Raw genomic sequence first — 14,870 nt, forward strand, 5'->3', positions numbered from 1 at the left:
GGCAACCCCTCCTAGGACCAAAGTGAACTAATTCCAGTGATATGTTTGAGGGGTGCTCATCTGTGTGATTGATGCGTTGTTTACCAAAGTCTGACACCTATAAGTATTTTTAAATATTTTGAAATAATCGACAGGAGGGGTTTTATTTCCTCCGGCTGATCCCTTTTGTGATGTCACTATATGATGTCACTGTGTGATGTCACTGTTATCACCAAGTGCTTGTACAGTCCGAGCCCCCTCACCCCTCCCCACCTCCCCTTATCTTTATTGGCTCTCTGATAAGGGGAGGTGGAATAAAGGCAAAGATAACACTTTCCCTATTAAGAGGCCCCTACAATTTTCAACGTGTATCTCATTTCCCAAAAATGAGTACAGCCTAACCTTTGCTATTACAGTACCATTATTACATTTGTTTAGGGAAGCCGATTAGACTGTTACATTTATTTTTTTAAGTATACTTTCTAGCCGGGTCTGTGGGATTGTTAAATCCGGTGGCACTTCTATTAAGGTATCTTATTGTTTTGTAACATACTGTTTCTTGGAGCCTTGATTGAGATTACTATGGTCATAGTTACATGTGCAATATTCTGGGCTTCATATCTTTGCTTTGTCCGCTACATAACGTGATTCTGGTATACTGTAAGCAGGCCGCAGACAGATTTCCCGGGGCCCAGAACTAGCGCTTCAACCAAGCCCCCCCCCCATTTTACACCTCCTTGCAAGCCCCCATATCTATACCCTCCCCCCTTTCACACCTCCTCGTGAGCCCCCTAATCTATCTCCCCCTCTCGCACCTCCACACGAGCCTGCTCCTCTATCCCCCACTCACACCTCCACGCGAGCCCCCTCCTCTATCCCCCTCTCTCACACCTCTATGCAAGCCCCCTCCTCTATCCCCTCTCGCACCGCCTCACTTGCCCCCTCTATCCCCCTCTCACACCTCCTCACAAGCCCCCTCTATCCCTCCTCTCACACATCCTCACGAGCCCTCTCCTCTATTCCCCCTCTCACACCTCCACGCGAGCCCCCTCCTCTATCCCCCCTTCTCACACCTCCTCATGAGCCCACTCTATCCCCCATCTCAAACCTCCATGCGAGCCCGCTCCTCTATCCCCCCTTCTCACACCACCTCACGAGCCCTCTCCTCTATTCCCCCCTCTCACACCTCCACGTGAGCCCTCTCCTCTATCCCCCCTTTTCACACCTCCTCACGAGCCCCTTCTATCCCCCCGCTCATACTCCATGCGAGCCCGTTCCTCTATCCCCCCTTCTCACACCTCCTCGCGAGCCCTCTCCTCTATTCACCCCTCTCACACCTCCTCACGAGCCCCCTCTATCCCCCCGCTCACACCTCCTCACGAGCCCACTCCTCTATCCCCCCTCTCTCACACCTCCATGCGAGCACCTTCCTCACCCCATGTATTCTCTTGCCCCTCTGTCTCACGCTCCCCCTCTCGCTCCCCCATCTCCCTCTCCACCCCCTCTCTCATCTCACACTCTCCCCCTCTAATATAACTTAATTACCCTCTTCTTCCTCAATACCCCCCCCCACACACACAAACACTTCCCCTGCACACACAAAATACAATACAATACCACCCCCCAAAATACAATACCCCCTCGCCCAAAATACAATACACACTCGCCCAAAATACAATACCCCCACCCCAAAATACAATACCAACCTCCCCAAAATACAATACCCCCAAAACATATAATAAAACCCCCACACACAAAATACAATTAACCCCCACACACAAAATATAATACACTCCCCCACACACACACAAAATACAATAACCCCAACATACAAAATACAATAACCCCATACACACAAAATACAATACACCGCACCCACACAAAATATAACACACTCAAAATACAATAACCCCCACACACAATATACAATACACCCTCCACACACAAAATACAATAACCCCCACACACAAAATGCAATAACCCCCACACTCAAAATACAATACACCCCCAGACACAATATACAATACACCCACACACAATATACAATACACCTCCACACACAGAAAAGAATACGCTCACCCACACACAAAATACAATACACTCACACACAAAATGCAATACACCCCCCACATACAATATACAATACACCCACACACACTAAAGACAATACACTCCGCCACACACACACAAATACACTCCCCCACCCCCCGACACAAAATACAAAATAACACACACACCCTACCTACCTTTGAGGTGGTCTGAGGCCTCTGTGCCCCGGCTCTCCCCAGCTGCTGCTGCTGCGGGCCGTAAGCTTTGCTCGTCCCCAAAGTTGTGCTCAGCTTCTGGTGCGCACCGGCGGGAGAGAGGCCTGGCTTGGCTGAGAGGGGCCCGCCATAGCTGAGGAGAGCCAGGGACCAGCATCCGGCAACCAGAGGCCCGGCAACCAGAACTTCCAGCGCTGACAGGCTGGGTCCTCCCGCAGGCGCCAGGCACTGGACACTTGTCCCGGCTCTCTTGTAAGCGACCCTAACTGTAAGTGCACTTGTATATTCTTTGTTCTTGAGTTGTTTCTCTCATGGCCCATGCTGTCAGGTGCCCTGTATTTTCATACATTTACAATACAATGTGTCTAGACCAGGGGTCCCAAACTCCAATCCTCAAGAGCTATCAACAGGTCATGTATTAAGGATATCCATACTTCAGCACAGCTGGCTCAATCAAAGACTGGGCCACTGTTTGAGCCAGCTGTGCTGAAGCAGGAATATCCTGAAAACATGACTTGCTGGTGATCCTTGAGGACTTGAGTTGTCTACTCCTGCTCTAGGCAACTCAAAAGAACTGAGCCATGTAACCTTTTTTTTTTTTTTAGATCAAGCACAAACTCCATACAGGGTTTATAAAATATTTTTACGGGTGATTGAATACTGTGAGGGCGCTGGATAAATGCCTCTGCCCCTCCCCCTCATCCCCCTCTCCCACACCCCCCGCCCTCGTACTATCTCTTTTTTTCTTAATTTGTTTATTGATAGTTTGGATATTGTTTTTTTTACTTTACAAAGAGTACCAGAACCATTTTAGTTGAAAAACCCCACTGGTTTTTAGTATCGTCTTCCAAACTAGTCCCACGGTAGTATGAAAACTCAGCCACTGAGAGACTCTTAAGAGCTGACTCCACCATGTATATCATGCGCCTCAATTCTCCTAGGAGCAAGGAACCAGCCGTGTGTTCTGCCTTCCTATCTGCACCTTTCCCTCTGAAAGCTGTGCTCCTTTTATATCTATAAAAATGGAAAGTGGAGCTACTGTATTCCTTCCTCAAGCAGTTATCTCTAGAGAAACATAATTTATCCCAATATCTATTAATGTTCTCGGTGAGTACAGTAATTAAACTTTGAATGCACCCAAACACAGCCTGGGTCTAAATGCTAATTAAAATGTATTGCTCTCTGAGGCTGCTTTATAGATGACTATATTATGCTATACTATAAGTATACAGTAGACTATTGATACATATCTCATATATTGAAGACCTTGTCTGCTTGGTTATGTGGAGTTGTTTTGCTCCTTTTAAATGTATATCTTAACTACCCTTTCAGTCTGTGAAATGTCCAAAAACTGCAATTAAAACTCTTTAGTCGAAAAAAACTGTTTAACTATGTGTGACAATTTACATCTGAAAAACACATCAATTTGTTCTCTAAACTTACAGTACACACACATTTTTTTACTGCCAAAAATGTAAATTTATCTGCATTCCAAATTTGTTTTACAACCATATCTGCGGAAGTCCCACTAAATAAATATACACAGCAATCTGTTCCTCGTTGTTGTTTTTTTTATTGTAGAAAGATAACTTCCTCATATTTATTTTCATGTTGCCAATCAATATTTATAAGCAGTAAGGGAAGCAGTGGCATTTAATTTATACATGTAGCCTTATCAAATAACCCCAAGTTTTCACTTCAGGCCTCTTCAGCTGTTATAACATGACTGTGTTGTGGATATGTAACAGCGACTTACGCCTGTTTAAATAAAGCAGCCTCAGAGCTCTGAGAATCAAGCAGAGAGATAGTTGATTGCAGCCACTCAACTAGTCTCCACCTGGACTAATGAGAGCTCTGCAAAAAGCCTCCTGTGAGACACAGGAGAGAGATTCCTTAGCTTATATTTGGGCTGACAGAAGGAGAGCAGAGAAGCCTGCACACAGACGCTGTCTTGAGCACAAAGGATGTGCTGCGATCAACACCCAGAAACCTATATTTCCTGGACACAGAGGACCCAGGAACCTGCTAAAGACTGACATGGAGGGCCACCTAATTAAGGTACCTCCTGAGACTTTGGGGTGATCAGCAGGTAAAGGGAATATCCCTCCAGTCCTGCAGATAGGGTCTGGGGAAGTAAATTTGCTCTTACAATGGGATAGGGGTTTGCTATTTTGTTTTGTTTTTTATGTTTTGCCTGGATAAAGGAACAGGCTCAATAAAGCCAAGATATAATTTCACCCTAATCGGTCTCCATTATATGAACCTCTGCACACATCTCTAATAGGATACCAGTAGAAATAGAAAATGTAGGTCTTTTTTGCACACAAAGTAACAAGCTGAGTAATATATCTGCCTCACCAAGGTTCCTGGAACTCAAACAAAAAATCTGTTTGGGTATTCATAGAAAATTATTTTAAACTCCTCTGAAATAGAATAGAATATCTAACAGTTTATTGGCTGTCTCATCATTTATAATAAGTGTAATAGCTTTACAAATGTAGGCATGAAAGACTAACTATAAAAAATCCCAATAACAAATATCACAGAACATTCAATACTTGCTACTTGTTTAGTACTGTACTTTATTAAGTGGTAGATACAGTCGGATACACTTGTCATACTCGGCTATGAAAATTATAACATTATGATTTCACAAGGGAAGTGACAATAAGGAAAAAGTGAAAGAAAATGCAATTTTAACAGGATAGATACTTGGGGACATCATTCATGCTCATGATTGTAAGAGATGTGTGCAGAGGTACACTAATGGAGACCGATTTGGGTGAAATTAAAACAGGACTTTATTTAGCGTGTCCCTATAAACAACAAACTATAACATAAAAGTCTACTCCCCTTGGGAGATTAACTATTCACTAGGTCCCTAGCTACCCCACCGGGTAGCTAACCTACTTCCAGGTCAAAACAATATTATGCAAACTCTGGCATTAAAATATAAAAGTTCTTATCTGTGTTTGGGGAAAGCCACCCTAACAGAGTCTAAGCAGTCCCTTCTGGTTACTGCAACAGCCGCTTTAATTTCTTTGCAGGGTTGGAAGGCTGGTTCCTTGTAGACAGGGCTGTGTCTAGCAGACTTGTCTCTTCTTGTGTCAATCTTCTGTCTTTGTTCTCCTTTGTCAGCACAGTTTTGTGCCAAGGAGTCTTTGTGCAGGCTTCTCTGCTCTCCTGTGTCAGCACCCTTGTGTGCTAAGGAGTGTCTCTCTGCTCTCCTATGTCAGAGGGCTAAGGAGTCTTTGTCACGGTAACTTGTGATAGGATATAATATACACAAAATATCTGGGTTGAATTGAAAACGACTTAGATATAAGAAATATAGTTTATTCCTAAAAGAAGGTCAACACACAAGATGATACAAATAACAGACAAGAAATAGCACTTACTTAGGGGTTGGACAATGAAGCAATCAGGTACAGGATTGGCAATTCATTCAGCAATACAGGTTCAAATGAAGACATCACGAAAGACACTGGGCATAGAGCTTACACTCGTTTATATGGAGTTTCAGCCCCATACCCTAACAGGAGGTGCACGACATTGGATGACAATTATCTGCACCAATACCTCCTTGCCACCTCACTTGAGAGGCAAAGTAATACCGACCCACTGGTTGTGCATTATTCTAATCAGGGGCTCATTTCCCTAGCCCCCCTCCCACAAGACTGGCGTCGACCAGTCTGCTTGTGACAGGAAAACTTTTGTCCCAAGGTGTGAAATACAACACTTATCACAAGTACCCACGGCCTGCTTTCTTTTGTGCTAGAATATACAAGCAGCCTTTGATCAGGGGGTTTATTGTAGACCACTTGTCTCCCCCCTGAGCATTAACATACCATATGGGATCTAGCCTTCCCGGGCTTTTACCCTGGACCCAAAATACAATACATTCTTTAATATCTACACATATTAAAATAATCTGTTCTGTGGGTATGAGCGGGCTAAAATTTGACAGGTCCTCATGCCGGAGGACCCTTGCCATAGTGGCCAAATATCATCCTTCCATGACCCCCAGAACCAGAGATACAAAAATACAGTTTAAAAGCCCTTTTTAGAACACGAGGCTTTTTTCCGCCATGCAAGTCAATGGCAGAAACCCAAACTTTGCAATTACCCTGACTCCGTTCTGTTGCCCCGAGAGGGTCTGTATTTGCCATGCAATCCTGCCGGAACTAGAACTACATGGTGGCCGAATCTCAGCCCTCTAGTTTGAACCGAACCGGAGTTATGGGTTCTGGGTTTCTGCTCATTCCGACTTAGCCGTTTTCACTCGCGGCTCTTACCTCCGCCATTAGAGTCAATGGCGCGACCCTCATGGCGAGCGCGACCCTTTACAGGGGTCCTTAATTCTCGGACCCTGTGGTGGTCGAGTGTGAGGGTTCCTAGGGTCTAGGGGCAAAAATAATTTTATTCCTGGGTGCCCTAGAACCTAAGTTTCCCATGCCAATTGTATTTGAACTTGACCTAGTGTGATCAAAAGCTCTTTTTTTAGATATTGTTTCCGCTTCTGCGATCAGCGGTTTGGATGGCTGCCAACTCATTCCTGGAGGTCGGCGTCGAGGAATCCCCATTGAAATGAATGGCTCCATTGACTTACAATGGGGGACCGCCGCTCCTCCTCTTAGGCGCCACCTGCAGGTCTTCTACGGAAACGGGCCCAGATCGCCGGAATCTCCATAGGATTGTATTGAGCCCCAATGGCGACCTATGGAGAAACTGCAAAATGGAGCCTGCAAAGGCGGGAAAAGGGACAAAGGGCCATAAACACCGAATTAACATTAACCCTTTCCCTCCGACATAGATCCCAGTGTATGTGTTGGTGCAGACACTGGAATGGGAACAATACATATTCACAGGGGGATACACAGTTGGTGCTGAAGCAGGGGCATAACTACCGTACTGGACATCATTCCAGTTAATGCCTTGCCTCCCAGGTGAGAGCAGGGGGTGGCCAAATGGGATGTAACCCCTTTAATACCGGGCCAAACCCCCTCTCCCATGACAGTCTTTCCTATTTGTTTCCCACAGGAGTCTTTTCTGGAGCTCTGATTAGCCAGGTGTAGCCTGGTTAATTGACTGGCTGCAATTAACCAGCTCCCTGCTGGATTCCTCAGAGCATTTTGAGGCAGTTTTACTTAAAAAAGGATAAGTCCCTGTTACAATCATCATTTAACTATTCAAGCAGGTTCTGGCTATAACGCAAAATAACAAATGGACACAATAAATAAACAGTTATGTGTATTTCCACTTTATTATTGATAATGTTGTAAAGTTTCTGATGGTGTTGAATACTCTGAGGGAGCCCGTTAGCCCATGCTTAAAGTGAGGGGTTTGTTAGAGACTAAAGAGCAGGTTTATATAGTATACAATGTTCTTGTATAGAAGGCATTTCATTTTGTGAGTAATTACATAACATATCCTGGTAGTTTTTTAGAGATAAAGCAGATACAATTGACATCTAAATTCCAGGGGTAACTATAGGGTTGCCAAGTGGTTTCTCCAAAAATACTGGATATAATGTTGAAAGATGCAATGCGCACAACACACCTCTCGCCTCTTCATGCTGTTTCCTCCTCTCCTTCGCCCCCTGCTCCTGAAACCTCCTCCTGATTGGCTGCATTTCCCAGCAGCAGCATTTCAGGATGGAGGTAACAGTCCTGATATGTCCCTGCTCGGGGAAATCTCGCTGCCACCCAAGCTGATTAGGTCACTATGTCCAGAGAATTAATACCGGACACAACCCAGAGAGGCAATACATGTACACGTACACAATACATACATGTCCAGTATTACAGTACCTCTAATTTTTTTTACTGACAGAGTGTCCAAATACAGGACAGTTCAGTACCGGACACCTGGCATCCCTAGTGTAACCACCAAATTTGGCACATATCACAGTGATGGTTGAGTATTTTAGTTACACATATAGGCCCCAGTGCAATATGCTGTGAAGCTTCTCTACAGACGAGATCAGCTCCATTCAAATGGATAGGATTACAAATCCTCTCCTGTGCATAGAAGCAGCTTCACCACATTTAGCATAATGTCTATAGAGTGGCCATGTTTACTGAGTTGGCTCTGAGCAGCTTTACCATCAAATCCCACCATAGTCATCACTGGCACTAATATCTATTGGACTACACATCTTTAGGCTTAGTCACATAAATGCTTAGTTTGCTTAAATTGGCAAATCATACAAATGTATCAATTTGAACAATGTTGGGTGGAGGTAAAGCTAGATATCTGTGAGGGCCCTTTAGTCATACAAGTTGTTACTAATATTTTAAATGACGAAACACCTAGAAACCAGACTCAAAACAGTTTGTCGTCCGGTGTTTAGATATTTTTTAAATATAAGTGGGATAAAGTATTGTTTGCTCAGGTGTTAAGCGGTTAAAAAAGAGCTGCCCTGTACATTCCAGTGTGTTCAATGTTTTGCTGAGGAAAAGGCACAAACTAAACCTAATAAAAAAGCACAGTGCATTTTTTTGTTAGTACTTTACATGAACCACATACATGTGTGGTAAAAAATAACTGTATTTAAAGATATTGCATTCTGATTTGAAATAAATTACACTTGAATAACAATGCGTGTTCTTGATATTTTGTAGCTTCTCTGTGCAATCATCGCTGGTTCGCTGCATTATTTCTTCCTCGCAGCCTTCGCCTGGATGTGCATTGAGGGAATTCATCTCTATCTCATTGTTGTTGGCGTTATCTACAATAGAGGTTTTTTACACAAGAATTTTTACATATTTGGATACTGCAGCCCAGCTATCGTCGTCGGAATTTCTGCAGTTTTAGGCTATAAATACTATGGCACTGATAAAGTGTAAGTTTATTTTTTATCATGGTAATGGCAGACACTTAACCAGTGCTTGAATATATTTTTACAACAATTTAAACTATGGAGCTAGTGATGGTTTAATTTTTTTGTAGGTGTTGGCTGAGCACAGAAAATAACTTTATATGGAGTTTTATTGGACCAGCTTGTCTCATCATTCTTGTAAGTATAACTTTCAGTTGTGAAATATGAAAACAAGTGTTACATTCTCCAACACTGTATTGTAACTGTATTTATGTTGCTTGAGATTATATGTTTTCTCTGAGGCACAAGCACATCTGCATAAATATCACATGTACTTTCTCTCCCAATTCACTGTTAAAATCTAAGTCTATGGGGGCTATGCACTAAGCAGTGATAAGTCGTTTTAAAGAGCGCAAATTGCTTTTAGAACGTGAAGTTCCGCCGAGCGCTATGCACTAAGCCGCGCAAACAGGCACTTTGTGCTCTAAAACTGACTTTTTCTTGGAAATTTTTCAAAGTCCAACTTTGCTCGTACGATGAGCTGTTTGCGCTGAATCCTGCCTTCTGCGGGATTCACTAAGCAACGCAAACTTATCGTACGTGAAAGTTGCGCTGAATAAAGCTCACCAGCATAAGGCAGGTGATAAAAAGCAGGACTTAGAAAAAATTCTTTGTTTACCTTTTTGCATGCGCAAAACCCATACAACAGGCCGGCGGGTGTCCCCGGCTGACCCCGCGGGGGTCCCCGAGGGAGGCCGGGGGTCGCGCGGGTGTCCCCGGCTGACCCCGCAGCTGTCCCGTGTTCCCCGCGGGAGTCCCGGGGTACCCGCGGGCCTGCGGTACCAATGTTGTGCTACAAAAATACTAAACAATATTTCTAACTAAATACACCCCCCTAACACATACAGTACAATAATGTGCAAAATAACTATTATCCAGATATGGATAATAGATTATTTGCCCATTATTAAACACTGCATTAGCATACCTAAATAAAGTAAATAAAAACAGTAGCCAGCTAATCCAATGAATACAAGCAGTAACAACATCAACAATTAATTAATTAAACCATTAACCAATGAAACCAATTAACTCCTAAACCAACTCAAAATGAATAGTAACACTAACCAATCAAACCAATGACTTACTACAACATTAATGAATGCAAACATTAAAAGTCAAAGAAATAATTTCAAACAATATCTGAAATAACCATAAAACGCATTAGCTAACATAATACAACATTAACTACAAACGAACACCAATCGCAAACATTGTATTACCATTAAGCAGGAAAAAAACAAACAATCACATCCACATAAGAAATTGAAATGAAAGAAAACCAACAGCAATACCAAGCCACAAATGCCCCCAAATATTGTCATAATAATGTATTAATCTGTACCCTAAAGTGGTACAGATTAATATATTATCAGTCAATGTGCCTCCCCCCAAAAATCTAAAAACACATCTAATGAAGAAACCTGTAAAAAGAGACATTAACAAATATTCAATATATTACTTACCATTAGAAGCGGTGGCCCTCCGACTCTCGGGGTAACAGGAAGCTCACGTACCTTGAAGGCCTCCAACAGCATCCGATGCCATCCGCCATGAAGATCCGGATCAGGTACCGCAATCTTCTTTTTTCTTTCTTTAATCACCTTCTTCTATCTTCATCTGTCACCATTTCTTGATCTTCTTTATCTTCTATCTTCATCTGTCAATCCAAAAAAACCCATGTTAAATCCCAGCCGATGCTGTCTCGTAAGCTTCTTGGGCTCAAATGAGGCGTCACGGCCTTAAATAGGGCTTGTGACGTCACATTTAGCCTCCAAATGGTTAACAGCCACCTGATTGGCTGTTCAAACCATGTTCCGACTTTAGTTTTTTTTTTTTACATGACGTCACTTAAAGGGAATGATGCCAGCCAATCAGAATGGCTGTGCTTCATTTGCCTTTAAGATGACATGACGAAGCCGGCGTCACATGGTAATTCAGCCAATCAGATCGTGGGAACCAATTCCACACTCTGATTGGCTGAAATACCATGTGACGCCGGCCATCTTGGATTTAGTGAAGTCATCTTAAAGGCAAATGAAGCACAGCCATTCTGATTGGCTGGCATCATTCCCTTTAAGTGATGTCATGTAAAAAAAAAAAATTAAAGTCGGAACATGGTTTGAACAGCCAATCAGGTGGCTGTTAACCATTTTGAGGCTAAATTTGACGTCACAAGCCCTATTTAAGGCCGTGACACCTCATTTGAGCCCAAGAAGATGACGAGACATCGGTTGGGATTTACAATGGGGTTTTTTGGATTGACAGATGAAGATAGAAGATAAAGAAGATCAAGAAATGGTGACAGATGAAGATAGAAGAAGGTGATTAAAGTAAGAAAAAATAAGATTGGGGTACCTGATCCGGATCTTCATGGCGATGGTATTGGATGCTGTTGGAGGCCTTCAAGGTACGTGAGCTTCCTGTTACCCCGGGAGTCGGAGGGCCACCGCTTCTAATGGTAAGTAATATATTGAATATTTGTAAATGTCTCCTTTTACAGGTTTCTTCATTGGATGTGTTTTTTGATTTTTTTTGGGGAGGCACATTGACTGATAATATATTAATCTGTACCACTTTAGGGTACAGATTAATACATTATTATGTCAATATTTGGGGGGGCATTTGTGGCTTGGTATTGCTGTTGGTTTTTTAATTTCAATTTCTTATGTGGATGTGATTGTTTGTTTTTTTCCTGCTTAATGATAATACAATGTTTGCGATTGGTGTTCGTTTGTAGTTAATGTTGTATTATCTTAGCTAATGCGTTTTATGGTTATTTCAGATATTGTTTGAATGTATTTCTTTGTCTTTTAATGTTTACATTCATTAATGTTGTAGTAATTCATTGGTTTGCTTGGTTAGTGTTACTATTCATTTTAAGTGATTTAGGAATTAATTGGTTTCATTGGTTAATGGTTTAATTAATTAATTGTTGATGTTGTTACTGCTTGTATTCATTGGATTAGCTGGCAACTGTTTTTATTTACTTTATTTAGGCATGCTAATGCAGTTTTTAATAATGGGCAAATAATCTATTATCCATATCTGGATAATAGTAATTTTGCACATTAATGTACTGTATGTGTTAGGGCAGAGGGAAGGGGTCGTGTATTGATGTTTGTTAAATCTTTTTTTAATATACATGTGTTTCATAGTGTAGATGTGCAGGGGGTCTCTGGGGCTGAACAGCATTGGTTTCAGGTCCGAGGACCCCCTACTTCAGGAGATACAGGCCCCATTATGGGGTGCCGGTATCCCCTGCACTTTCAAGCGTCCGCGTCACGTGACCGGGACATTGAAATTCTGCAGGGGATACCGACACTCCATAACAGGGCCTGTATCTCCTGAAGTAGGGGGTCCTCGGACCTGAAACCAATGCTGTTCAGCTCCGGAGACCCCCTGCTCATGTACACTACTATTCAAATGTATTTATTTAGTGTACGATCGCCTGTAACAGCCTTGCATGGAGATGGCAAATCTCCATGCAAATGTTACATGCAGCTTTTTTTTCTATCAGCTAGCGTACGTGAAGTTTAAGAACGCTAGCAGGGGGAAACAAGCAACATGTACGCTGTGGGTGTTTTGAGCACGTACGTTAAAAAATGGGCTCAAGGCCTTAGTGAATCGTGTCACCGGCCTCACTTTTTAACGGACATGCTTTTTTTGAACATCAGAACGCAAACCCATTGAGCTTAGTGCATAGCCCCCTTAGTATAATGAAACTGGTTTTTAAGGTAGAATTGTGTCTCATACCTGCAGTTTATGAAATAAAGTTTGACATGTCAGCAGTACTGTAGAAAACCTCAGCAGGTGGTCCAAGAAGACAGTATGTGAACAGACTCATAATCTGATATTTCATACATTGTGTTGTATCATCTGTTATTGGTGATTGGTTGTCTTTGAAGATTACACTGTTATCTTCATGTTTCACAGATTCCTATGTACCCTGTCATCATCACAGCTATTTTTAACCCAAATTGCAGCATCAGACAAGAACTCACTATTTCACATGAGCAGACATTCGTAGGCTGAAGGTCTTAGCTCATCTGGAGAAAAGCTTTTCTGTTAAACAGCATGAAGCCTAAGTTGCTGCACTTGCTGCTGTACTCATGTTCACCCTAAACTTTTTTGACCTAATGTATCATATAGAAATTGCAGTAATATTTGTTTCCCCAATAATCTTAATTGGGGAGAATTATTGTAGTTGAACAACATCCAGATCATCAAAATGATCTGGGCTTGTAGTCAGCATGTTCCTTTATTGGCTGTTTTGCATCTAAGTCCTATTTCTAAAGTACATTGATACAGTTTTTATAACAAACCTAATCTGAGTATAGGAGAGAATCGTAAATGTTTGTGGAGAGGCCAAAGCTTAATTTTTGAACTTGCCTGCTAAAAGAAAAGAAGAAACTTCAAAGTATACATACCATTAAATTGTAGGTCAAATCAATCCCAAATTGCTGTTATAGCCCTACCCCAGATCTGAAAATAAAGCACGTCTGTTCTAAAATCCCCAGTTCCAATTATATTTAAAAAATAAACATCAACCGTGGGTGAGATTTCTGCTTTAATCATTACATCAGCAATAACTGATTGTGGGCCTTATGCAGAGAGCATCGTTATTTCGAAATTCGCCATTTTTTGTACAATTTCGCGCAGAAACCGGCAGAAAATGGCGAGTTCCGAAAAACGCGCCATTTTGTTTTTTCAATTGCTAAAACTCGCCTCGCGGCTGGCGAGATACTCCATCTCGCCATTTTTAAAACTCTCCGAATGCAGAGAGGTGCGAACGGCATAAAGCGGCTGTTCGCGCCAAAAAATGCCGCGATTCTCGCATTTTTGCCGCGCCAGGAAAAGATGGCAAGATGGCGCTCGCCGCCTATAGTAAAGGGGAAAAAAAGGCGCGAATTTGTTTTTACACGTTTCTGAAGCGCGCATCTCGCCAATTTAAACTCGCCACACGCATCCATGTTAAACATAGCAGAATTCGCACTTTTCTGCATATGGAGAATAAAACTCTCCAAAAAAGCTACTTTTTATGAAATTCGCCACTTTTAAAATTCTATGCTCTCTGCATAAGGCCCTGTATTCCTTATCTTCCATTGATAAGGTTTTGCACCCATAATGGGCTCTAGTTGTTTCAAGTTTCCCATCTTCAATACTATTACAGCAGATTTATCAATCAAGAAAACCCCACTGGCAGAAACGGGAATATTTTCTACTAAATTATGGGGACATATTTTCACCCAGTTCTGCAGTCAAAATGCGCCAATAAATATCCAACAAAGTGTGTGGAAGTTAAAGAACCATTCATTGGACCCTGAAACCATGGCAGAAAACATACCAACATGTGACTTTGTGACTGCCACCAATTCATCTCCTTCCTTTTCACGTGGGAGCCCTTATGATGTACCTGGCATGCCAGAGGCCTTATTGATGTACCAGGCACAGTACATTGTGGCAAAAATGCTTGTTTTCAAGGTGATGATCGGGCTAACTGCTTTAGAGTTCAGTCGGCCTGAGTGGAAGTGGGGCCCCCCTGATGTGGCTGGACCTCTAGCAGTGTAAAGGGTAACAAGTAGAAGCTCAGTGATTTAAAACCATATACACACTGTCCAATTTATAAATACTGTACAAGAGAGTTTGCCTGGGTTTCTCAAGCCAAATTTAGAATGATTGTGTCAATTAGAACAACACTAAAAACATGTCTTACCACTAGTAGAGAGATGTGAATGCCTCAGATT

General features: G+C 42.3%; 1 protein-coding gene across 1 annotated transcript in view; it reads left to right on the forward strand.

Moving 5' to 3' along the window:
- ADGRL4 (adhesion G protein-coupled receptor L4) overlaps positions 1 to 14,870 on the forward strand; it is a 110,498-nt gene that overhangs the window by 85,839 nt on the left and 9,789 nt on the right. The window contains exons 12-13 of the mRNA XM_075615726.1: positions 8,867 to 9,087; positions 9,195 to 9,261. Of these exons, the coding sequence (XP_075471841.1) occupies positions 8,867 to 9,087; positions 9,195 to 9,261 (288 nt within the window). The remainder of the gene's footprint in view (positions 1 to 8,866; positions 9,088 to 9,194; positions 9,262 to 14,870) is intronic.

This window comes from Ascaphus truei, chromosome 10 (genome assembly GCF_040206685.1).
Source record: "Ascaphus truei isolate aAscTru1 chromosome 10, aAscTru1.hap1, whole genome shotgun sequence".
Taxonomy (NCBI): domain Eukaryota; kingdom Metazoa; phylum Chordata; class Amphibia; order Anura; family Ascaphidae; genus Ascaphus; species Ascaphus truei.